This window comes from Plectropomus leopardus, chromosome 4, assembly GCF_026936395.1.
Source record: "Plectropomus leopardus strain MGB_pleo_1.0 chromosome 4, ASM2693639v1, whole genome shotgun sequence".
NCBI classification, from domain to species: Eukaryota; Metazoa; Chordata; class Actinopteri; order Perciformes; family Serranidae; genus Plectropomus; species Plectropomus leopardus.
In genome coordinates, this window is record NC_142179.1 from 24,880,576 (window position 1) to 24,907,026 (window position 26,451).

Below are 26,451 nucleotides of genomic sequence, written 5' to 3' on the forward strand. Positions count from 1 at the left end.
AAATAGCAGAGCCAAATGTCCAGGGCTGCTGCTAGGAAGGATTGTTTGTCTTCGAGTGGAACGGTGCCAGCTAACTCTCACGAAGTTAGATGAACAACGTAGGGCGAGAGATAGACATTACCAGGAGATCACCCTTTTTTCCCTTTGTTTTTCTCTTAAAATATTTGCTTTTATTGCATTCTGTTCAGCCCCGTTTAATCTCTCTCGCTCTCTAAACACACAGAGAACACAAAATGAATCCCAGAATTAGCATTTGCCCTTGGTATCTGCCAAATGTCTTCTCTAGTATATACTGTATTATGTGCATTTCTGTTTCTGGAATTAAATAGTTCAGGCATATGTTTTACAGCCTTTAGACATATGTAGTGACACTGCCCACTGATCCAACTATCATTGCTCAAGTTTGTAGATGGAGCCATAGAAAACTATCGGCTATTAGACAATAACATTAGAACCCTATCAACACTGTCAGCCTGAACTACAATGGCATAGTTTAATTAATCAATTGTATAACAGTTCAAGAGAGTGATGGTTATTTTGCGTGACATTTGGACCTTATATGACACCTTAATTGACACATGTAATGGCACTGCATTGCAAGATGAAGAAAAATTTACACTATCAAATAAAATGTTTTCAGTTGCAGAAAGTTTGAGTTTGACAAGATCCAGAGAATGAAGAAAACATAGCTATAATATAACATATGAACTTCACAACAGTGCATGTTGACTTAAATCTTCACTGTTTGAATGTATTGAAAGAGGAACTTGTGTATTTTCAATCCTGGACCCAATTTCCCCATGTGTTTGTGTCTAAGTGACTAATTGGAACAACAATTTTTAAAAGCAGGCCAGTATTGAGCAAGGATACAATGTTGTCTTTTGGGTAATAGTGCACTGTCATTCTGCATCCACTAAAAGTTCTTGTTTTTGCCCCTGATGGACTAAGATTATTATATGTTTCTGACAAAGACATAATATGTTTTTCTTTACTTTTCGCTCAGCGCGATTTGTTTGCAATTTTAGCATCAATAACATCCAGACACATTGAACTGTCATCACAGCTAGTGGTGACAATAGCTGACTGTTGCATCGCCTCATGTCCTCTGTGTCTTGGCCAAAAAATTGCATTTCAGCTCACCGCAAAGACTCAAGTCAGTGACCAACTAACATGTACATTCTCTGCCTGCATTAGAGGAAATACTCTCCATTCCAGCAGAAGACGGCAGTCTGTATTCGTCATCAAAAAAGAGAAAAAGAGAGAAAGAGGACCAGCAGAACAGATTCAAGATGCCAGTTAGCACATTAACAACACAACCCCATGTTGAAAGGACAAAGCACATTTAGTGTATGCTAATGAGCAATAAAAGAGACAATCCTGAGCCGTTTCTGTGAAAAAGATCAATGGTTAAAACAGGGTCTTACCAAATATGACAAGTTTGTTTTGATCTCACATCCTTTTGACTTTAGCCGTTTGTTTTCTTTTCTCACCCCCATTTCTCTTCTTGAGTGCTGAGCTGAACCACCAATCAGAGTGATTTCCTTTTCCAACCAGCCCGCTGTCTATTCAATATGTTGAATCGGCAAAAAATAAAAAGCAGACAAAACTAGGGCCATAGACGCTCACCCAAAACTTGACATTAACCAATGCCTGACTGTCGACTTGGTGTGTCAGGGCTGTTATTGGACATATATTGATGATATGCTGTTGCTCAGAAGGTTACATTGCACCCTGTTTATGGCTGCTGGCTGCAGTACTCTTGCTCAATATTGGACCAGTTTAAAAAACTGTTGTTCTCATTAATCACTTGGATAAAAAACATGGGGAAATAAGGTCCATGATTAAAAATACAGAAGTTTCCTTTGTAGGGATGAAAATGCATTATGCTTAAAATTATTTTTTGACATGTATTTTGAAGTGCAAAACACTTTTTTTTACATTGTTGTGGATATAACTACCATTCTAATAAGAAGACCTGTGTATTGTTTTGAAATGACTTGGCTTAAAACCATTTTCCATGCACAAACCCCATAACAGTGGACAGTGTGGGAGCATATAGCATTATTGAGACACAAGGCAGGAACTCAGACTCATAACAGATGATACATCACTGCCAGTTGCCATGCTGGAAGGGACAGATGTTAAGTGAATATCATGCTTATCATGTGTTACCGTCAGACATTAATCATGAAAGAGATAAATCAGCTGTCAACAAAATGGTGTTTATCTACAATGTTGTAAAAGAACTGAATGATGAGTGATCATGTTAGACAGCATGGTAATATAAAAAAAATCTCACTCAAACATTAAATAAATTAGTATTTACTTATAAACAAGCACTAACAGTGTTATTACGAAAAACTATTTTTAATTTCATTGTGACCTGGACACAAAATACGCTAAATTATGCTATTAAATAACTCTTGTAAAATGCTCCTCTCCTCCAGCTGCTGTAATATCATAAATATCTGTAGTGAAAAAATAGTCAGGTGCCCAGTTCACCTTTACTAAACGTTTGTGAGTGCTCCAATCAAATCTCTGTGGCAATAACGTCGTCATATGTTTGTAACCCTGACGTGTACTTGATGTCCATGCCGAGCTCTGTCCGGCTCTCCAGTTCAGCAGTTAGCTCCCTCAGGATCCTCTCTAGGTCCTGGTTCCTCTTGTGCACCTGCAGGTAGTTGATCTGGAGCTGCTTCTGGTACTTGATGACCCTGTCTTTCTCCTTGTTCCACGTCTGCCTCTCCTGCTCAAAGCTGTTGGCCAGCCTCTCTTGTGCTTCTTTCTCCTCCCCGAGCTGCTGCTTCAGTCTCTCCACTTCTCTTTGGAGTGACTCTGAGGCGCTGTGTCCGCTGTTCTCCTCCCCCTGGCCCTGGGCAGGGGAGTCTGCGTCTTGGATTAGTCTTTCCAAGGCCTCAGTCTGGGCATGGGCCTCAAGTTGCAAACTGTGCTGCAGCCTCCGCTCTTTGGCCATGGCCAGGTCCTGTTTCATTCCCTGAATGTCTTTCTCCAGTGTGCCCACTTTCTCTCTCAGCAAATCAGCCTCATTCTTCTTACGCTGGAGTTCATTTTGGCAAACCTGCATTGAAAATGGAAAATATTCAGGCAAAGGCAGCATTTAAGATGACTATTTTGACTGATATAACAGGTGCAATCATATAAAGTGTCACTTATTAAGACTGTGTAGTATTATATAAGTCTGCTAAAACACGGATATAAAGCAGTCTGAAGGTCACAGTTGAGTGTGGCACATAATAGTAGGTATCCTTTCTAGCTCAAAGTGCTTTCATTTCATAAGCACCGGTGGGCATTTTATTTGCGCGTCCTTATTTGAACGTTATGTTGGAATGCATTGCCACTGAATCATGAACCGACTCACCTCAACCTCTATGGTGCGAGAGTGCAGTTTGTCCTCATAGTCTTTATTCTGTCTCTCGAGCAGCTCCATCTTTGCTGTGTTCTCCTTCAGTGACGTCCTGAGGCTGACTATCTCATTCAGCTTGTGGTTGACTTCTGCCTGGCAGTCTCTCAGCTGCTGCTTCAGTAATGAGATCTCCCCTGTCTTCTGGCACACCTGCATTTGAAAAGAGGCAATTATGAAGATGACCCAGTCAGAGTAATAATGTGTGTAATATGTACCTCATACTGGCAGTTAAAGAAAAAAAAAATCAGCCATTGGGATATCTTTATACTGTTAATGTTCGCTGCTCCATGTACATTAGTATAATCATGGATTTTGTGTTAATGATTGCACCCAAGAAATGGTAAACACAAATGCTAAGATGCCAAATAATGGACATTAAGTATGAGTGAATTCTAATTTTTAAAATATCATATTGCAGTAGTATGCATGGGGGACACTACTTTCACATTTTTATTTTTGCTGAAAGTAAAAAGTACAGTAAGCTGAAAGATGCTAAAAAGAGTGGCCTTTTCACATTACAATAACAAATGTAGGTATAAACGTTTTTCAAAAGTAATGCTCCTGATGGTAAAAGTCAACTCTGTACTGAGGAAAATTTAAATGGAGAAGTTGGCTTTTCTCACTCTTTTCTAGTATATTTCTTATTCAACGGGATGCATAATAGTTGCTTTTTTCTTGAGTGATGGAAGAACATTATGGTCTCACATCTCAGCAGCAGCCATCAAGGTTGTACCACATTGAACTGTATGCTACAAGGTTTCTAACCCGACTGATATCACACATATGACTCATGACTCACCTCCCATTGTGTTTCCTCCAGTGTCGGAGCAAGCTGTGTGCTCTCTGTCACATAAGACCTCAGTCGGAGCTCAACAATATCTTTTTCTTGGGTTAGCTTTGAGACATCCTCCTGAAGCCTCTCTTTCTCTGCCTGTACAAAAGTTAATTTCTCATTTCAGTCATTTATGCGCTCTGAGGGATTTTTATGCTTCTGCTAATGGTTTTTTTCTTAAACGCAAAAAGGTAAAATTCTGTATCTTAAAGGAATAATTCACACCCCAGATGATCATTTGTGTATAAATTAATCACCCCATGTTATGTTGAATTCATGAAGGAAACTTTGCTTTTATTGCATGCTTCCACAGTGAATGAAGAATTCAAAAATGGAGAAAATACTTCACGAATGTAACAAAATCTCCGCTTTCAAACTCTTACACAACCTTTGCAGTATAATCCAAAGCCACATTCAAGCTGTTCAAGGCAGGAATATAGTGCCATTATGCTGTCTCGCCGTTGCCTTGCCCATGAGATGGGGCCGGAGGTAGTAACAATGCGGTAACAAGGGTCTGTACAAAACATATAGCCGTAAAGACATGACCATAGGTGGCATGGGTGTGACGTTTTTACAACGGGTTTATGTGTGTGACACACTGCAAGCAGCTGCTAATAATTAGCAGCTAATACAAAGAAGGAGAAAAGTGGCCACAAATTTCTGCAAACTGGGAAAACAATGAGATTCGGAAGCTCGTTACCTTCCAAGCAGAGGACTAGATTAGCCGCCATATAACAGAGATGGTAAATGATTGTCATTGACATGTTACGCTTTTGTTATTGTTTAAAGGCCCTGCCTAATGACGCATTAACATTATATGTCACACCAGAGGCTGGCGCTGTTGTGTTAAATGTCACGCCCATCATGCCTATATAAAGAGGGCACTTTGTTGTGCAAGTGCAATCCCTGAATAAAAGCAACTCAAGTCTCATTTATCCAGTTGTATGCTCCGTACTTTGCAAACAGACAGCCCATTCAGAAAGGTAACTGAACCAAAAGTGAAACTTAACTATACTCTCTTCAAAGCCAGACTCTATTGACAAAAACTGCAATTTTACCTCATTGAACATAAGAGCTGCCAGTCGACCACTGCCTTGATTGGAACTAACCCTTTTAAACACCAAATCACACAATAATTCATACGAACAGCCTGATCAGAGTCTGGCTTTGAAGAGAACATAGGTAAATTTCCCTTTCATTTCAGTTCCCTGTCGCAGAGGGCTGTCTGGAAGGTGCTGAGCTTCTCATTGGATAAATGAGACTTGGATTACACTGCACAGGTTGTGTGAGTTTGAGAACAGAGATTTTGATGTAGTTTTGCTGATATAATTTTTCTGTTGTTTAACACGGACCCCTTTTACTTCAGTGAATCTAGAATGTCCTCCATTTTCAGATTCTTTGTGTGCTGGAGGCATACAAGGAAAAACAATGTTGTCCTCTTGAATTCAATATAGGGCAAATACCTAACCCAAAATGGTTATTTAGGGCAAACTGTTCCTTTAATTTCTTAATCTGAGAGGGAGAGGGGTTGGCTGGATGAAAACGTATTAGAAATTAACAGGAGTGGAAAGAAAAGAGGGGATGGGCTGACCTGGAGCTGGCTGACCTGCAGCTGGAGTGCTTGCTGGGTCTTCGCAGCCATTTGGGACACTTGCCGTAGCTTTGTGGAGCATCGCTGCTTCAGCCCCTCCATCTCCTCAGCACAGTACCTTTGTCTTTCCTCGAACAGCTGGCATGTGTCTGCCTCTTTGTCTTCAAAACTCACCTGTTGTAAGGTGAATACAAAAAATCACTTGTACAATCTAACTACTATTAATAAACTACTGATGTACAGTTTTTTGTAACAGGACGGCTTGATACCTGTAGCTCCTGCAGTTCGGTCTCTCTCTCCAGCAGCCTTTGTTCCAAACGTTCAATCAGTGACTCATCTGTAGTAATGGGGGACCGAATCCCACCCGCCGTTTCAGAGAGAGCACTTGGCTCATCTGCAGGAAGTGGGGAGCCAGCGTCCCCATTAGCCTTTGATGCCAGCCCTCCGCTGTTTAAACCAGCCCTGTAGCTACAGTCAAGGTTAGTGCTATTCCCATTGACCCATGGAGGGAAATTGGGTTGCGCTCCCTTGCTGAGGCTGTTTGCGGGAGCTGAGCTGCCATCGCTGTGACTGACAGGGCCCGTGGAAGCACTTAGGCTGCCGCTGGTGCTGTGGGTGGGCAGACTAGACATAGAGTTGCGCCCAGAGTCGGAGAGAGTCCCTGAAAAAAAACAAGAGACCACCTTTTATTTTAGCAGAATTTGTCATTGAACCTGAGTTATCTTATTTTAAGGCTGATCAATATAACATAGATTAAGACCTGAGAAGGTGTCTTGCTTGTGTCTAATGTCTGGACTCCTTGCTTTCTCCCGAGGACAAAGGATGTGATCCAGGCTGTTGTGGCCTGTGTCTGTGGAGGATGTACTCCTGGGAATCACAGACTTGAAGGCAGTGGAACGGACCAATGACTTCTCAGCAGAGGTCTAGAAGAGTGAAATGACACACAGTCAGGGGTGCTCTTAGCAATTTTTGTTTTCATATTCAATGGCTCTTCTTAGCTGTTACAGAGAGTACAAAAAGCAGAGGATGGGTCACATTCTGAAACTTGAAAAATCATAACGACTGGGTTTCACAGAGGTAAATTCTGTCACGTGCTGGAAGTCTGTACAAATGAAACGGATAGATTTTTTTTTTCACCAATCATGTCTTTTCATATTAGAAATAGAAGCACTGAAGCATGCAGAATTGCTTCACTACAAGCTGGCAGTATTAAACGCCACACAGCAGTAGTTGCAAGTAAAATTCACCAGACTGTCATAAAAGAGAAAACTCATTTCAAAGATGAACTTATACTCCACATGCCCCATCTGTGCTGTCCAAGAACGTCACAAGCGGTACCACACCTCCCTTTCTTTCTGTCCTCCTCTCCTCCCCTCTGCGTCCCACATCGCTCCCCCATGTGCTGTCTGAGCAAAGATGAATAGCCTTGCTCTGTGATATTAATAATATGAGCTACTGCTGAAGTGTAAGAGGTAAAGCTTGTGAGCTCAGCATTCCTTCTCACTGACTTCATGACTGGGATGCCTTTCTCCCTTTTTTTTCTCTCTTTCTATCCCTCATACTCCTCTTGGCCCTCGACCTCTCTCTCTCCTTTCTCTCTTATTCTCTGCTCTGCCTATTTTAAGGCAGCTTCCTATTCCTCTCCTTTCTCCTCCTCTTGCCCCTGAGGAATAAAGACCTATTGAAAGAGACTCATTTTGCCTATGTATTCTTGGCACAGAAATGACTTTACTGAGAGGATCAAGGCGTTCTTAGGTCATTAATCTGGGGAGGGGGTGATTAATAAGCTGGGAAGGTTCAACACAGGTTATAATGATGGGCTGCAACCAATTAAACTACCTGCTGTGCATGTTTTATCCTCAACTTTGCTGTGAGGGTTTCAAAGTCTGTTGCAGTTATGCAGTATGACTTCTTAATGGTTGTAAGAATCACCATAGCAACGGTTCTGGTCAAGTGATGCACAGTGAAGTGACATTTGATGAGGCTACAGAAAATGGACATAAAAAAAGAATCTCAGAAAATGAAATGTATTTCGTTAGCTTTGCACAGACCCAGTCTAGCTTTTCCCCCTGCTTCCAGTCTTTATGCTAAGCTATGCTAAGCTAAGCTAACCATCTGCTGGCTCCAGCATATGGCTGGGCAATATATTGATATTATATTGATTTTGTATTATGAGACTATATCTTCTTCTTTGTTAGATTTTGTATACTCTAATATGCTTATGCTGCTTTCAAATGAAATCAGATGGTTGATGGCAAATGGGAAACACCTTCTGGACTGTATGGGGAAAAACAAGCAGTCTGACAGAATGCCAGAATGTTATATATAAATATATATATATATTTACAAAGAATGGAATAAAATGCAGCAAATTTATTTATTCCATGTGTATGATTTTATGTAGTTTTTATAGTAGTGTACAGTAATTGTCCACATCACCCATGTTGGCAATGCCATTTACCGTTACTGTTGCCTGTATTTTCTGCCTGCCTCTCCTAATTTTACAGTCTTACTCTCGTACACTGAAATTTGCTGTGTACCGTCTCCCTGATTCCTTGTAAACACAGCATAAGTGTTGTCTTCGTTGTTTTAAAAGCTGTAATACAGTAAAGTGATGTCATTTTTTGAACTTATTAGGTTGTTCTAGTTGTTCTATTATTTGCCTTTACACACCCAGCCATTATATCCACATGATCATTTATAGAAAAATATCATTGTGTAAATATTTTTGCAAAAGCACCAACCCTATTGTCAAAAATCATGGTATTAGGTCAAAAATATTGTGATATTTGATTTTCTCCATATTGTGCAGGCCTACTCCAGCTACACATTTACTGTGCATATCTGAGTTTGCTATGCATCTTCTCACCTAAAGGCCCTAACACACCAAACCGACGGTCAGCTGATTATCAATGTCGGGCTCTCAGCGAGCGTCTGTTGCATTAGTTTTAATGATGTGTCCCACATCAATGGGTCACTCTGATCACTCTGATCGGCAGTCTAGCTCAGTGCACAAGAAGAGAAACAAAAATGAGGAAAGAAAACAAAAGGCTTAAGTCAAGAGGGCATGAGATTGAAACAAAATTGTTGTAGGAGGTAGGATTATTTTTCCTAGCAATGAGCTCTTTAGCAGAAACAGTATATAATGGTTTGTATTAATATTTTCTAATGCAAAATAAATATCCTTTGTTGTTTCAACATCAGGTTGTATTGTTAATGTGCTAACTTGCTGACTAGCATCTTGAATCTGCCCAGCTGGTCTCCTGGTTTTCCTGTTTTAATGACAAATTTTCTCTAATGTAGGTGCAGAATTTATGTACTAGTTGGCCGTCAGCTGTAGTCTTTGCGGTGTGTTGAAGTGCAGCTTTTTGTCCAAGACACGGTTGACATGAGGCTACCCAACAGTTGGCCTTTATTGCACTAGTTTGATGTTGGTCTTTTATGTTCGGGCCTTAACTTGTTGCAAGAAGGCAAATATGAATATATGCCCAAAATGTTGAATTGTTCCTTTAAAATGTTATTTTTTGGGTAAAGCACAAGAGAAGAAACAATGGGCATGTAGCTCACCCTCTCAGTCATTTTTCCTGACATGAGTAGCAGTTTTGGTTGCAGTCGCCCATCTGATTCCCCATCTTTGTTCTTTCCACCTGCATGATCTTCCATTGATCCTCCTCTGTGGTACACTGACCTCGGTTTATGGCTCACCTTTTATGGAGAAAGAATGTGTGCAGTGTATTATATGTGCAATATATTTCTTATGAATTCAAACCATGGTTTTGATGACATCTGATGGCGCATACCTTGATGTAAAAAAAATCTTCACTTCGTCCTGAGCGGGAGTGGGACAGGCCTTTAGAGGGATGAGCGGTGGACGAGGAGCCCTGAGTGAAGCCGCACCTCAGTAACTCGTCAAGGCTGCAACCTCCACTCTTCCTGTGAGTTCCCTTCTTTAACCGATGTTCAGACGCCTTGCAGTGTTTGCTGTTGAGGCTGTTGCCATTGACGAGGCTGCTGACACTACCCATGGTCCGGCAGGCATAGGTGAGGGGAGGGTGGTGCTGAAGTCCAGTTGGTCAAATTACACAGAAGTGAAGGGAGGACACAGCTCATGACCCCTGAGAAGCACAGTCAGTGGCTCCATCTGCAAGATCAGAGAGGGATAATACACATTAAACACAGAGAATATAGCTGTTATTCATGAAAGGACAAAATGTCGTCGTTGTTCTGATGTTTATTAGGTTACTTTTTGTTGTTAAATTTATTGTTTCCTGTTCAGTCCAGACATGCTGTGTTGAAGCAGGTGTGTTCACATTTGCAAAACAAACAAAGTAGAAAAACAGTCTTTCTTGGCACTCCGCCTGGCTTTGTGTGTCTAGATTTATGGCTCTGCCGTTGAATTTGACAAATAACCCTTTGGGTGCCCTTCCTCAAAACAAACTGGCAATTAGGCTACTTACAGCCTACTCAACGCTTGGCTGCTGCTGTCACCTGAATAACACTATACAAACATTTTGTATTTGCTATAGTACTTGAACGCAGTTTAGACAGACCGCACAGAAATGTGGAGCTTTAATTATGTGGCTGGAATTATGAAATAAAGATTAGATTACGCAGATCATAAACAGATTTGTGCTGTTAACATTCTCACTTATAAGACAAGGACATTTATCCACAGAGGTACAAGTGATGCTCTCTTTTCACTGTCCCCACCTCCCTGTTAAAGACAACCAGACCCCAGATGTTGCTGGTCTTGATCTTCAACCCACAGGGGAAAAGTAGTGACTTTGTAGCAAAGGGCTCCATAGTGGTTGATCAGTCCTGTGGGCTCCCCTAACCACCTGGTCCTCATCCTTTAAGCATTTAATAACGGCCACACCAACAAAGCATTGGACTAATGGCCCCCCGTAAGTCGCATACTAGTGTACACTGCATTTGGCTTGAGGCAAATCCATAATTATTAGTTGCACACTTGTGTTTGTAAGCACACACATAGCTGTCAGTGTCATTTTCCTGAGGTGTTTGATTGGCTTGCTTGAAGGGGAAAATGCCAAATAAAGGCGGGAGAGCTGATCAAGGCTGTCACTTTTCATCGCCCGGAAAACAATGATAAGCGAGATGAGACATGCACAAAATAGATGTTTCATCATAAGGGGAATAATAGAAGCATCAGAGACAGACAGCAAGTGAGACAGAGTGGGAAACTTTGAGTGGTTTTCCATGGCAGAATAAAAAGCTGACAGTTAAAGACTATTTAGGGTGAATAGAGGAAAGAAAAAAAACAATCCTAAATTGCATGAAGACTTCTAATCACAAAAGAATCACGGAGCTAGTTGGACGTCTTTCAGCGCAGCTTCAATTTTGATTTCATGAAATTCAAAATATTTTCCGGAACGTAGATTACTTACACTAGTGAGTAATGATATATCATGTTACATTTATACCTGCAACAGTACAAAGAAAAGCAATCCCCCAGTTTGTGCCACTGATGCAAACAGCCTCTGACATGCCTCTATTCTGCTGTGCAGGGATGTCTGCCGCTAAATCTAAACTGCAGCCTTCACTATCACTCTCAGATATTAGCATCCACCACTGACATGGGACTGAAGTAATGAAACAATAGATTGTACTTACTGCCAGGTCAATCTAAGCATCCATCTCTAGCGAGGCCCCTGCAGAGTCATCTATCCAGTCCAGGAGAGAGTGAAACGGCAGACATGTGTGTGTGTGTGCCCTTGAGTGAACCAACAGCAAATGCAAATCTCACACTATCTGCACGGCCAGGAGGGTCTACTAACAGTCCTGTGAAGGGGGTGGGTCTTTCTAGTCGGCCTGTACCCAGTTTTGCATTATAACTGACATGTAAATTCAGCTCTCTCTCTCTCTCTCTCTCTCTCTCTCTCTCTCTCTCTCTCTCTCTCTCTGTGTGTGTGTGTGTGTGTGTGTGTGTGTGTGTGTTTTGGGACCTCCTGCTTCCCCCAGGGGAGCCAGTGTAGGACATGTGCTCCCATAGAACTGGCGTGTGCCGCTCAAGTGATTAACTCCCAGCCTTCACAAAAGATCTTTTACACCCCCCCGTGTACCCCCCTTCTCCCCACTATCACCCACTGACACCCTCCGTTTGTGCATCGACTTACTGTGTAATAACCATTCTTCTTCCCCTCCCTCCCTTCTTCCATCAGTCCCTCCCTCCATCCATCCGTCCCACTCGGTGCCCTGCACCCACCCTGAACAAACAACACTTCATGTGAAGGAGAAAAAAAGGCGCTCGCCCTCTCTCTTTTTCGCTCTTTGTCTGTTGAAGTGTGCCACTCTTTGTGTGGACTCTTGTGTGCCGGTTGATGTATTCTCCCCAAACAGCCCAGGACCATATTTGAGTGTTAAATAAATGACTAGTCCTCACAATGAGAGGGCTGGAGAGCTTCAGTTTTATAGTGATTTACCACCATCCTGCCTTTATGCTGTTTGTTCAGACATACACACACACACACTCTCTCTCACACACACCTTTTACACATCCACACAAGTAGCACACACTTTCACACAGTCTCATTGCTGGAGTAAGAGTCTCTAAAGGCAGCAGAGCGTTCAGCATCCCACAGAGTACACACTGTTGACAAAACACCTTGTGGATGAAATACAATCGCACATTGCGACAGGAAAATGTACAAGCTACTGTGTTCCAAATGAACAAACAACAACAACCGAAGAGATATGGCCCCGGTGCTTCGCTGCTGTCACAACAAGTGTAAATCTTATACCCCATTTTTGTCACAAGTAAAGGCATACTTTCTCCTAAAGTGAAGAAAACAGATAGCCTTAACACGCATCAACTGATAGAATGCTACTGATGAACTGATATCAAACGGAAATCAATAAAGAAATCAATTTGTTCATAATGGACTGATTGGAAGATGCTACCATGTGATTTTTCAGGCAGAATTGCTCTAAAGTTTATATCATGTTACATCATACTGTCTGAAAGTTTTCCTCATAAAGTATTTTTCACAAAGTCTTTTGACCCACTAATGAAACAATATACAATATCTCTCTGCACATCTACCATAATCTGTTTCAGCAGCACCGCTCACTCATCCTTTCAACTGACTGCCATTGTTCCTCGATTAGTCCCATTCAGCCCCCCAAGCCTGTTTGTCTGGACAATGATCCTGCCGTTTCACTTTTATGTTCCCACTCACTTTGGTAGAAATAACTGGTCAATTTTACTTCCATTTGATGCAGATATTGAAGGATTTAAAAATGTTTTTATTCCCCCATCATTGAAAATTTTAATAAGCAGCACAAATGGTCTGACCTCACGGCTTTTGAGTGGACAGCGTGATTTAAGACCTTTGGTGAGATGGGATCTGGAGGATTTGACTGTGTGGTTGCATGCATACATCTAATCTTATATCTGATTGGCTGTTTTTTCTGCACAAAAGAGTGTGCGCACTCCCTTGTTGTGAGTGTGTATGGGCGGGGGTGTCGTCCCGAGCCCCAGCTGACCTGCCTGACACAAAGCCCTGTCCCGCACAAGACCAGCTGACAATACCCCCCCCCCCCCCAACACACAAGCAGAAACGCACTCACACACTCTGAGGGCATAGCCAATCCATTACCACAGCCAGTGGAAGGCAGCAGTGTGCTATAAAGCTCCAGGATTTATACCTGTCTCATAATGACCATGAAACTCTCCTCTGTTCTCACTGTACCTCGACACTGCCACGGTGCCAGATGGCCTCACTTTAATTCTCACTGTCTATATGGTAATTTCTAACAGATGCATGTGTAATCTATCTAGTTCAGTGTGTCTGTTTTTTTAGGTCAGTCTCAGACAGCTTAGGGTTCTTTGTTTATGTGTGTGTGTGTGTCGCCTTAAGTGCAGAATTTCTTACACAGTATTTCTTCATTTGAAAGTCCAACCTGATGAAACACTTTCCATCCGTAACAAACTTTTTTTGACTTTTCTTGACAAATGACAATTCCAGTGTTTTTGCATAGTTACCCGATCTACGTTAAAGTTTTGCGTTACAGTTACAGTTGAATTACTGCCATTTTAACATACATTTGGAGGACTTGTGAGGGACGCCTGTCAGTGGCAAAAACTGAAGCAGCAGAGGTCAACGTATCCTGACTTTTAGTTCTTCATATCGGTCAAGCTCAAAAAAACATTTTTCATCATGCTACTCAGTGGGATCTTTTCTTTAAACCAGGGATGCTTATCTTGCTTTCCCTGATGGCCACTTCTGCAAAATGACAGGAAGCCACAAGCCACTTAATAAACCAACATGAATAATTAATATATACTGTAAATAATTAGCCCAGACCTCTGTCGAGGGGTCCGGGGAATCCTCCAAGGTCCTTACTTTTGGTAAAAAGCATTCCTTTATTAGCATCACAAAAGGAAATGCTTTTTTTTCACTCCATTGTTATTTTACAGATTATACACACACACAGGCCTGAAATACAGACACATGCACAAACAGGACCTAAACACATGCATTAATGGAGATATGTCCAAATGAGGGGGCTGTCCATAGACAGGTGTCCTGAATAGTTGGGGGTTCAGTGCCTTGCTCGAGGGCAATTCGGCAGTGCCCAGGAGCATGAACTGACACCTCACCAGCAACCTGTCCACACCCTGTGTTTGTTACGTATAGGGACTTGAACCAGTAACCCTCCGGTTCCTAAGCCCCATGGACTGAGCCACTGCTGCCCCAAACAAGCTATATTTTCAATGCTTTTTTATGCACCCAGACATCTTATTTACATTCACACAAAAAAAACCATTCCAGTATGAATCAGTTTGATTTCATTGTAAATTACAAAAGGGTCAGTGGGCCACACAGCACCCTATTGGGCCCACGAGCTGTAAGTTGAGTATCACTGCTTTAAAGCCTCCATGCTAAAAAAAAAAAAAAGTCTCAAAGCGGAAGTTAACCTTGATGATGTCAGCAGGGTTTTTTTCACTTTAGTATCCTCCTCCAGAGCAGCAGAATGCACCACATCTCCCACGATGAGTAAACTAATATTTATGTGTAAATTTGTTCCCTTCTAACATTACCATTTTCATCTTCAAAGAATGTCTTTTTTAACAAGTTTGTCAAATTTTATAGGCAGTCAATACTTTTGACTAATGTCATTACAGCATCTTGTAGACTTGAAACTTACTAGAGGCAGTTATTCCATCATAGTTAATATTACTGCCTGAATTAAGTTACCATTGCGAAATAATGGCGATAAAAACAACTTGTTTTGCAGAGGCTTCCAGCTTTGGTGTTTGTAAGTGCTAGCAGGGATGTCTGACATCAAAGACTTACAGTTCTGCTAAAGAGCAAATTTTCAAAAGCAAAAAGCAACCGAATAGACATTTCCACAACATCCATGTTTAAAATCAACATGTGGGCCAACATAAGCTATAACACAAGCAGCACTTGATAGTAAATCAATTGCTGGTTTTAGGGTCTCCAGAGGAATAAAAAAAGATCAAATACAACTTTAAAAGGCAATGGTGTGTATTTTTCCATGTGTGATATGAAAACTGTTTTAGATAACATGAATAAAACCAAACAGAACAGTAACTACAATTTAGATGGTCAATCCTTTAATCCTGGAGGAAACATCAGTCTAAATCAATCCTTATTATTCTATTTGATCCACTAAATGTACACTGATAATATATTGCTCCCAGTGTGAAGTAACACATTAGATAACTGGAATCGATCCATGTTTCACACAAGGTAACTGATGATTCCCATGTAATGAAGCAGGCATTTCCCATTATCTCAGGCATGACACAATGAAAATTAAACTCACAAATTTAAGCGAAGAGGAGAAAGAAACAGCATACGCGTGACAGCAAAGAGTATACTTCCAGAGAATGATAGGCGGATAGCTTGAATTATTGAGAAGTAATACTCTGCATTTTTCTCTGTCATCCTCTGTGGGCAGTTGAGGCCCCAGTCTCTCTCTCTCTCTCTCTCTCTCTCTCTCACTCTCTCTTTCTCTCTCTCTCACACACACACAAACACACACACTAGCCCATCTTGTGTCTCACTCACTGTGGCTGAGTTGAGGGGATGAGTAATGTGGCCTCCAGCAGAACATCAACTGGGAATGAAGTGCTGGATACAGACAGCCATCTATCTTTCACTTTCACTGCTAACACATCTATCTACTGACCAGGCATGCACACACACTCACTCACACACACACAGAATGGCATCCAATAGCAGCTAATTGGGTAATCCCTTTAGTGCATTGTAAAGGAGATTGAGCATGAATAGGGCTTCAATGGTGAAGAGCAGAATACCAGACACTCATTACCGCCCCAGAGTAAGGAGATGGAATACCAGGCACGGAGAGAGAGAAAGAGACAGACATGGAAAGACAATGTGTGTGAGTGTGCAAGAGAAAGATTTATATTCTGTAGAGCTAACATTGCATTATACATTGATGACTGTTGTATTGTCCTGCAAACAGTCAATGTCTCCTCTGTTCAAAGTTTGAAGGGTTTGGATGCAGAGAGAGGCTGAAGAGCTGCATGTTCACTTGAATCATGCGAGTGAAACATTTATTGCTCATTAATTTGATCTCAGTGTCTTATATTGGCAGCCGTGTGGCTGCATCTTTGACCGGAGTCCAGCTTTTAGTGAAGGACCCCCCCTGTTCAAATTAAATTGCATTCAGATGCTATTATGTGAATCCAAATGAGACATTAGGTCAACTGAACAATCAACCTCCTTAGGCTTTAATAGATAAGGAGGTTGTATGCACTGCTCGCTGGATCTGTATGGCTGGCCAACGACTGCTCCTGTAGTACAGGCATTTGCATAACCTTGGCAGCTGGAGTATGGAGGAAAATGTATTTTTAATGGAGTCTAAATGGGAGCCTTTAGTGCTGCAACGAGGATGGGAATTGATGCTCACGAATTTAAGGAGTCCTAAAATTAAATATCTGAAATTTCCTTTTATATTCTTTATTGAGCTGCGTCCATCCATACAAGATTGATTATTGCATTATAATACTCTCATAGTTTTGGGGTTTTGTTACACTGTGGTCTTTGTTTTGGGGTTTTCTGTTTTCTAGTTTTTCCTTGTTTCTAGTTACTGATGTTCTGTTTTCTGTTTTATTTTGCATATTTACTCCTTGTGTGTCACCTGCGCTTTGTCTCTGTGTCTCTCTGTGTCTTCCTGTCTCTCTATCTCCCTGTCTCTGTGTTTCCTTGATTCTGTGTCCCTCTGTCTGTTGTCCCTGCCTGTTCCTGTTGCCTTGATCCTCCGTGTTTCCTTGTGTTGTCACCTGAGTTCCCGGTTTATTTTAGTTCAGTTTTTGTTCATGTTTTATATGTACTTTGTATTTTTGTTCACTTGTTGTTTTTTTGTGGATAATCTTCATCATTACAGCTCGCTTTTAGTTTGTACTTCTGGCTCTCTTTTTGTTTGCTCTGCATTCTGGGTCCTCATCCTGCCACATGTGACAAATATGTCTCTGCACTTTTATGTAATGCCTCAAACTTATGCAGTAGCCTGGAATCAGTCCAAAAATGCTTTTTAAAGAGCTTTCTTCAGTTAGATGCTGCAGATCACTGGCCAGCTCTGTAGTCATAAAATATTTACATCAGAGGCTTTTATCCTCCTCTAAAAACAGCAAGTGAAAATGCAGTGTAACAAATGGAAGTATTTTTAGACATTTTTGAATTATTGCCCATCCATTAACCACGAATATTTACCTTTTCCATTACCTGCCACTTGTTTTGAACAGGCTGTGTCATTTATGCATGATATGACAGCCTCGTAAATATGAAGCTTAAACTAGATGGATTGTCATAAAAGCTTTGTTGTGGTGTCAGATTATTATTTGTATAGTAAATGAGCTTTCAGCAAGGAAGCAACACTTGCTGTCAAAATTTAAAAGTTATATTTGTAACACTTTATACTGACTATTACTGGTGTCAGATTAGAATAAATGTTTTGTTCTGGTTTTGTAGGGATATTACAGTGTAAGTGCATAAAATTGTTTTCCAAATGCATATAAGAGATAAACATTTTTAACTTGTAAAAAAAAAACAACCCTCACCCAACCTTTGCATTTCTCACAAAATCACACACCATTTCTTAAATGTCTAGTCTTATGTATTTTTGTTTGATATGGTATCACAGTGCAATGACATGCAGAGGTAGGTGGGAAAAGAATGAGGCCTTTCCTGGCACTGGGGCCCATTGACCCCGCAAGCTGAAGACTCAGTGATAAGGTTGTAATTCTGGAGCATAACCATCCTCCCATACTCCTAATCTGCTGTTCTGTGTGTGTGTGTGTGTGTGTGTGTGTGTGTGTGTGTGTGTGTGTGTGTGTGTGTGTGTGTGTGTGTGTGTGTGCGTGTGTGTCTGTGTGTGTGTCTGGTGTAATGTGGGAGTAAGAGAAGACATAATGAGCTCACTTTCAGGGGTCTGTATCATTCTGAAAGCAGCTGGAAATATGTGCAGCATGCGATACCTGTGCTCAGTTCCAAAATAAAAGCCCCCCCGACCTTAAGGCTAAATTGTTCATTGTGAAACTCTGCGTGGTTCTTTCAACAGTTTCAGGTGTCATAATTCACAAAAGTCACGTCTGGTACTCGCCTGCTGTGCACAGCTGCTGAGCTGAATATGATTCTATTTTAAAGATATTTGCATGAATCATCACTGAAAAGTTCTGCAACATCATCGTGGGCAGAAACTCACAAAGATGTTGGGATGCTGCACTTCTCTGACACAGAGACTTCACTCATGTGAAGGATGCTGCATTTGGGTATCTGGGACAGTTATTTTAAGAAGAGTCCTCTTTAGAAAGTCATGACAGCTACATTGGTTAATAAAACGCTACAGATATGGAACAAAGCTGCAATAAATCCCATGGAAAAATCACAAATATGAAAGATGTGAAAATGACCTGTGAAGTCAAGATATTTATGTCATGAAAAGGAGTTCTGTGCTTCACAAGAAAAACAAATGGCTTGGATATTCTCTGCTGTGACAATCGTTGCCACTTTTACACCCCTCCTTGTGATTCTGTCTCTCCTGTGATTTTCTTGTATAGTAAGTCACACTACAGAGCAAAGCTGAACATGCCTGAGCAGGTGCCCTACACTTACCCATTCAGCTTGACACCAGCACAATGTACAGTAATTCATGATCCCCACAGGTCTCAACAAATATATTACTGTGCAACACTTCTGAAAGGTGGTGCAAAGGGCAAATTATACACCTTACACCAAATATCTTTGTGTTGCGTAATTATACTGCAAATCATAAGAAGAGTTTCAAGAACAGTTGGGCCAACTACTTTGGAGAATCATAGGGTGGCTCATATATATATATATATATATATATATATATATATATATATATATATATAGAGAGAGAGAGAGAGAGAGAGAGAGAGACACTTAATTCATGCTCAAACACCTATAACAACCAGCTCAGTATCCAATGCCATTTATTTCCCCAAATTACTGTGTATAGTGTAATATTTAAATAAAGCCCCTCATTGCTCCCTATTATTTATTTCACCAGTCTAAAAACAATGGTTTGCTGTGCTGAAAGTAAAGAGCATGATTTGCAGTTTTCTGCAAAAAAACAAAAACAAAATAAAAATGTTGAAAGCAGACATTTCATTCGGAGCTGGCGTGTCCTCAAACACAGAGATTTTTTTTTTACTTTGAGCTTGCGTATTGAAAGTAGCAAAAGGCTTGGACTGCCTCCACGCTGAGAAACTTTGCTTCAGTCTGAATGTTTAACTAAGTAAACAACTGGCATATTTCAGCGTGGTACTAAAGTGAACCTTCATTTTGTTCCTTACTTAGTACAAACATAGCTAAAAGAAAAACAACTTTATGGAAGACCACTTAACAAATCACACACACTCAAATGTGTGGGACCTGTTAGTGCTGCTCCTGTTTGAAGTTGCACTCACTGAGTCTGTACACACAATTGTCCCCTGTCACATCCAGTCTCAACCTTCCTTCAAGTCCAGCTGGAGGTGACTTACCTCCATTATAGTCTGTCTGCCCTCACGGTCACAGTCACTGCCGCTGCTGCTCTGATCCCCAAAGCTGTGTGGATGTGGGCAAACCACTTCCAGCCGGATAGTAGTTAGCACTGCTGGTGTGGAGAGAAAGAGATGTCTGCTTTTGTTTGCTGATCTTTCCAGGTTCCCCTCTCACCCCTCCTCAACACCTGGTACGGTGCAATCAGTCCATCCCATCTCCCATACTCTGAACACATTCCTCCATAAACACTCTCTCTCTCTCTCTCCCTCTCTTCACAGTGTATCCTTGTTGCCTCCCTCCTGAACTCCCTCCCACTCGCTCCTTCACTCTGAACATCCAACACTGCCTACCACCCTCCCTCCCTCCCTCCCTCCCTCTGCTGCTCGCCTCATCCACCTCTTACATTCATTTCTCTTTACTTGTGCACAGTTTCTTTAGCATTTTCACCTTTTCATCCCTTGTTCTCTGCATCCACCTCTCTCTCTCTTTACCTGTTCCATCCCACTTCTCACCCTGCTTCTCACTTTCTGTTTATTTTTTTCTTGGCACCATGCCAGGCTCTCTTATTCATTTTAAGTCACTCCACTGCCTCTGCATGCCTACATACAGCACATCATCCCTGCCCACACTCCTTTTAAGCCACACACAATGTATGTAAGCTGTCTAGATATTTGTGTGTGCAGCCTCCTCCATACTCCTCCTTTTTATCCTTTGTCCGTTTGTGTGACAATATTCATGTGAACCACTGTGCATGCATGTGCACCTGCAAGTAAGCCAGTAAGTGGCTGCCGGGCTGATGACTCATCCACGCTGTTACCCACCATGCTCTGCTGCTGAAGAATTTAACCTGCTTCACTGCTCCAGCTGACTCCATTGGCTCTTGCAAACACAGGAAGCCAGGGGCAGATCTGTTGTGTTTTGCTTTATTTATGTAACAAATGAGTGGAATAAATGATCAGGATGGTTGTGTGCAGGTTATAACCCCACAGTGCAGCCTTGGCAGTAAACCCATTTGACATTCAAGCACCTCCTTCCAACTTTCTGCTTTGTCTTTCTGCGTCCATCATCTTCCTGTGCGCCTGTCTGCACGTCTTTCTTCTTCCTGTTATCATTCTCTTTCTTCCCTCTTTTACAGTCAGTGCTTCTTTCTCCTCCTTAATCTTTTGCCTCCAAAACTCCCTGCTGCATCACAATTAATAGAATCAAAACTTCCAGTGTGTCTCACAGTTAATATAACAAAATGGAGTTTTGAAGTTACTTTGCTGGCTCTGAACAAAATGTACAAACTATTCTCTTTTGCTGTCTTGTGTAGATATAATGACTGTTTCAGACTTCCTTCGGTGTTCCTGGTGTGCCAGTTTGTCCTTAAATGATAGCTCTCCCTTTAGTAATCAGCAGCCAGGAACACAGTCAGAGACATCGCCTCTCCGCTCAGTGGGTGCCAAAGATGTCTATATCTGTGTGCAACTATGTGTTTTGACTCAAGCCTGTAATCTTGGCTGTCACCAAGGTGTGTTTGAATGATCTCATTTTGATACTCGACACTATCATTTCTCCCTTTTGGTATAGCTGAACACATCAAGGTTATTTGTGTATGTGTGTGTCGGCTGTTTTGTCATGCTTTCACGACAAGGTACAAGAGTCAGCATGCCATTGTCTGCTCACCCTCCGAAGGTCCTGAGTTTGACTTAAATCCTGCTTGCTTTGACTAAAACATCTGTCTGTGTGTGCATGAGTGGATGTGTGGGCAGGACTATCCATGTGCTATTGTGTGTGTGTGTGTGTGTGTGTGTGTGTGTGTGTGTGTGTGTGTGTGTGTGTGTGTGTGTGTGTGTGTGTGTGTGTGTGTGTGTGTGTGTGTGTGTGTGTGTGTGTGCGTGCGTGCGCACATGCATTTTCATGGTTATCTCAAAAGCATTTGAAAGAGTGTGTTTTTGTGCTTCACTGCAAAGGTTTCAATGATGGTGCACAGGGTTGTTAAAAATAGTTATTGATTATTTATGTGCCCTCAGCAACCTGTGTGTGAGCATGTAGTTTCTGTGTGTGTGCATGTAGTGCGTGTGCAGTTGTTTGTTTATTTACACTCACTGTCATATAAATCTTCTAGCAGGTCTCTAAAGATTGCATTACAGGAAAACAATTAAGAGATGTTTGTGTTTGGTGCCAAAGTGAATGAACCGGTGTGATTACTCATCTGAGTTTTGTGTTTTCTGTACTTGAAGGAGCAGCTTAGGCTGTCAGACTGGGGAATGGGCTGCAGCAATTGATTGGGTTTTATGTCAAATTTGCTCTTCCAGAACGTGCCTCCTTTTCTTGGCCTGGCCCCATCTCCCTGCTTATCTTCACTCACCCCCACAGACACACACACACACACACACACACAGGAAGATCAATATCTTGTTGAATAAAAAGGCCAAGCATAATGTTGTTGACCCAGCTGGCCCAAGAAACTGACCCAAGTGAGTGTCGGGTGGCCAGATGCTGGACACAGCTGAGGTACGCTTTCACGCACACACGCACAGATACAGACACACACACACACACACACACACACAGGCACGCATGCCGGATACAGATGACACAAACACAAACACAAACACATGTACACACACACACACACACACACACACACCAATTATGTCACGCTCCTAAAAACATAAAAACATCTTTATGCATGCACATATAACCTTGAATACAAATTCATATGCATTTAGACCCTCAGGATTTTGGTGAACTAGTGCTTTAACAAGCATGTAGAAAGTCACACACCCACACACCGCACGCGCGCACACACACACACACACACACACACACACACACACACACACACACACACACACACACACACACACACACACACAGTCAATCTCAAAATCCAATTTCTTATGTAAGCCTGCTCTGTGTTTGCACATATGCCTTTTTTGGCAGACTGCTAGATGTAGGCAGCTGAACGTGAATCCAATATGAATCCATATTACACTGGAGATTAAAGAGACTCTGTCAAGTCACAATAGTATCACCCATGAAGCAAACATGCACAGTAGCTCTATGATTTACAACCGGCATTTTAAGCAGCTATAAATGTTGGGAGTGTTTTATTTCTAAATGTCTAAAAGCCTCTGTTGGGCAGGAATTTGAATGAAAATTGTTGTTTTGCAAGATGCAGAGTGTTTTTTAATAAATTAGTTTGGGCTTTTTCATCTTGCAATAAATGAGATGAAAGAAGAGTAAAAACATGCCTACTGTTACAAAACAACTGGAACTAAAGCAAAGCACCCCGCTATTAAAATTGTCTTACATGTGTACACGCTTTTTTTTTAAGGTTTAAATTCAAGGGCAGTCTAAGCACTGGTTTTAAAATATTAATTAGTAAGATTATTCCATAATAGATTTATTGAACCCCTCATCCACACTTTACAACTTTAACACAACTATTATCTCTAAAGAATCATTTTTATGGGGAAATATTTCCAAGAGAGATTAAACTACCATTTCCCATAATGTAATCCAAGTCCTTTGTGGGTGGGCTTCATAATGGTAATTGACGGTAATAAATGAAAGCCAAACCTCTCCACCACAGGAAACTGCTACTCTTTTGGGTCGTAAACAGGTAGCAGTGACATTGACGCTCCAGTTTAATTACCGTGAACTACTCCCCAGTGCTCCTTCTATCTCTCTAATAACATTTCCACTGCTGTCTGAAATGGTTTGTGGGTACTACACAAGGCCCTCCATCATTTAAACTGTCTATTTGGGGAACATTTACCCCTCTAGAGCTTGAATCACTCTGCCCCTGTGAAAAAAAATTAAGTATACATTTGTCTGATGTAGGTGCCTCTGCACTAACAAGCTCAATGGCCTTCGGTAATCCTCAGGCCTTGGTCTTTTCTTTCTTTCTGAAGTGCTTCTCTATTTTTTTTCATCTCCCGTCAAGGCTGACAGCTCCACTGTGTATCAGCATGTTCACCTGGGGCTGAACAGAAGGGCAGATAGAGATAATATTGACAGAAGTTGAAGCCAGACACAGATAAATGATGTCACCCTGGTGGAGAGAAAAATGGGCAAGAAATGTAAGGAGGGAGGAAGACGAGAATTTGAGTAAGAAAAGAAGGTAAAGAGGCCGAGGCGAGGTCTGAGTGCACAGAAGTAGGGCTTGAGCTAAGCTTTATTGATTCTGTTGGTTTTGTCTGTCACTGCCTCGGTTGGCCTATGATGTATGGCTGCTTCATCCTCCGCTGCCCCAGCGAGGGACACAAGTCAGGGAGTCAGGCACTACAGGGACCGCGTGTTACGCTGCAGGTACAGCAGGGGCAGGGCATCCCTCTGAGCCCCATACATCACAACTCCACTGAGAGCTGAACCAGAGAGAGCAAAAAAGAGACGGTCACCTGCTTGTTGACCTGTGAGAACATGGCTTACTGCTGAACTTGATAAATCTCCAGCACTCGCTGCCAGACAACAGACAACATAAACCCGTCATCAGTAAATAAAATCCATACACATATTTGTATTTCCCCCCCAGCATAAATAAGCACAACTTGTCCTACCCGGCTGCAACAGATGAAGTGAGGCTATGCGCACACATACACACCCAGAGATGCTCACACTTCAAAGCAGTGATGGCTGTCTCTCCGTGCAAGGCAATTTGCTCTCCCCAAGATCTCCCTCACCGGCAGCATATAAATAAGCCTGGCACCAAGCGGTCAGAGCGCACAGTAACAGCCTGTCAGGTTAGATGAGGACAATAAAGTTGTCTGTTTGTCCCACACACCTGATGAGTGTATAGTACGCATTACGAACCCAGATGGTGGTGTTGTCACTGAGACGCGCACACAAACACATATACAAGGGTTATTAGTATTGATTTAATGTACGTTGCTTGACTCCGTTAAGCCACCGTTTGATGAGGCTTTAATTCATCAACATACTCTTCATGTTGAAGGCGTTGGGCACGGAGCCAGGGCAAGCCATACAAGAAGAAGGATTAACTGACTTTAGATAAAAGTATGGAGTCAGACACATACAGATTTGCTTATCAATAAACATCAAGTGAGAGGTTAATGGTGGGATGCTCCTGGAGCTCTCTGAATCCCTGTTTGGGGCATTCAGCTGCTGTTTCACCCGCATTTTACCTCTGGATTTGTACATAATCCTATTAAGTTGTGGGGTTAATAGAAGAACTGTTGCTGATGATTAGCATTTTTGATGCAGAGGGCGTACAGGGTGACTGTGTGCCCACGTGCACTACAGATGGATCACTGCCAAAGTCACCCTGATCCAGCCGCTTCGCCCCCCAGGTGTTTTGTGCATAATATAAAATTCACAAATGAAGTCATCCATCTCTCCCTGTGGTTAACACTTCACAAGCTAACACCAGTTAACTGCTTTCAGAAGTCTTAAGCATCTGCTAATAGGGATTATATGGAGTGTAACTAAGCTATAAATTGTAGCAAGGTGCACGGTCAGGTAGCGTGAACGGAATAGCAGAATACACTTAACACCCCCTCTCTCCAAAATCTGTTTACTTCACAGATCACAGCCAGGTTGGATGTTATTGGGTTTTGTAGTTTAGTGTAGTAATATATGTAAATTGCAATAATGGCCACCTATAGTTGACTTTTGGGCCTCACGCCAGCCCTCAACAAGTGTCTCAATTGAATGATGAAAATGGCGGCCTGTAAGTCAGTAGTTATTACTTTACAAAGAGGCCAAGCTGGTGAAAAATGGCCTTCACTATCATATAATTAAGCCTCTGTGAACACTAGCACAGCACTAAACAAATGTGTTAATACTTGCTACATAATTAAAACTGAGGCCCCACTGCACTAATGCACTTCTAAAAATCCTGCTGTATAATACCAGCTTGTGATTGCACTTTATTCATACTGTTATTTTATCCGTCTTTTATACCACGCCACAAAGTGCTCATGAGCTGCTACCTTAAAATAACCCAACTTCACATAACCCATTTCCTCATCCATTTTGTCAGTCCTGATCTTTCCTGATCACTTAATCCTTTTTAGCATGGCTAAAGTAACTAAGGTGTGTTGACAGTATGAGGCTGAACCGCACAAATCAGCTTCTTAATGTATGAAAGAAAAGGAGAGATGTGGAGCCATTGCAAATCTTTAGTTGCACTGTCACTGAATGCGGAGAAGTTGCTCATCCCCTTCACAAGGGGGCACTGTTGCCATTTACTTCATAAACCAAACTCTCCTCACACATTATTTTTCATTTTCTCTTCCTTCTAGATGATATCATACATGAAATGAAATTATGTTATTCCTTATAAGCAGGAGGGGAGTATTAACAACAGCTTCCCCATTTCTCTCTTTGGTTAAAATTAGCTGAGTGCTGATACAGGGGGCAGTCCCTCCATTGTGCTTGCAGCACACAGGGTCCCTGTTAATTTCCTAGCTCAGTGGTGAGGCAGTCATTATCTGAGGATGGGCATCTACAATGGATAATTATCCTGGGAAAAGGATTTCAAACTGTGGAGAAAATACTGCTTTCAGCAAGGGGGCCTGAATGCACAAAAACACTGGCTAGCAGTTAGTCACTGCCATTCCGTCTTTCT

At 41.7% G+C, this 26,451-nt stretch overlaps 1 protein-coding gene across 2 annotated transcripts; it reads right to left on the reverse strand.

Moving 5' to 3' along the window:
* Positions 1–461: 461 nt before the first annotated feature.
* On the reverse strand, positions 462–20,156 carry lzts1 (leucine zipper, putative tumor suppressor 1). 2 transcript variants are annotated; one of them, XM_042488835.2, is made up of 9 exons: positions 19,874–20,156; positions 9,648–9,988; positions 9,415–9,552; positions 6,608–6,770; positions 6,117–6,508; positions 5,848–6,021; positions 4,224–4,355; positions 3,380–3,574; positions 462–3,079 (listed from the first exon to the last, which is right to left on the reverse strand). In XM_042488835.2, the coding sequence occupies exons 2-9, from the start codon at positions 9,870–9,872 to the stop codon at positions 2,531–2,533; spliced, it is 1,968 nt and encodes a 655-aa protein (XP_042344769.2). In that variant the 5' UTR covers positions 9,873–9,988; positions 19,874–20,156; the 3' UTR covers positions 462–2,530. The 2 variants fall into 2 exon arrangements, with proteins under 2 accessions (XP_042344769.2, XP_042344770.2); XM_042488836.2 differs by lacking the exon at positions 19,874–20,156 and adding an exon at positions 11,479–11,702.
* Between the last annotated feature and the right edge of the window lie 6,295 nt (positions 20,157–26,451).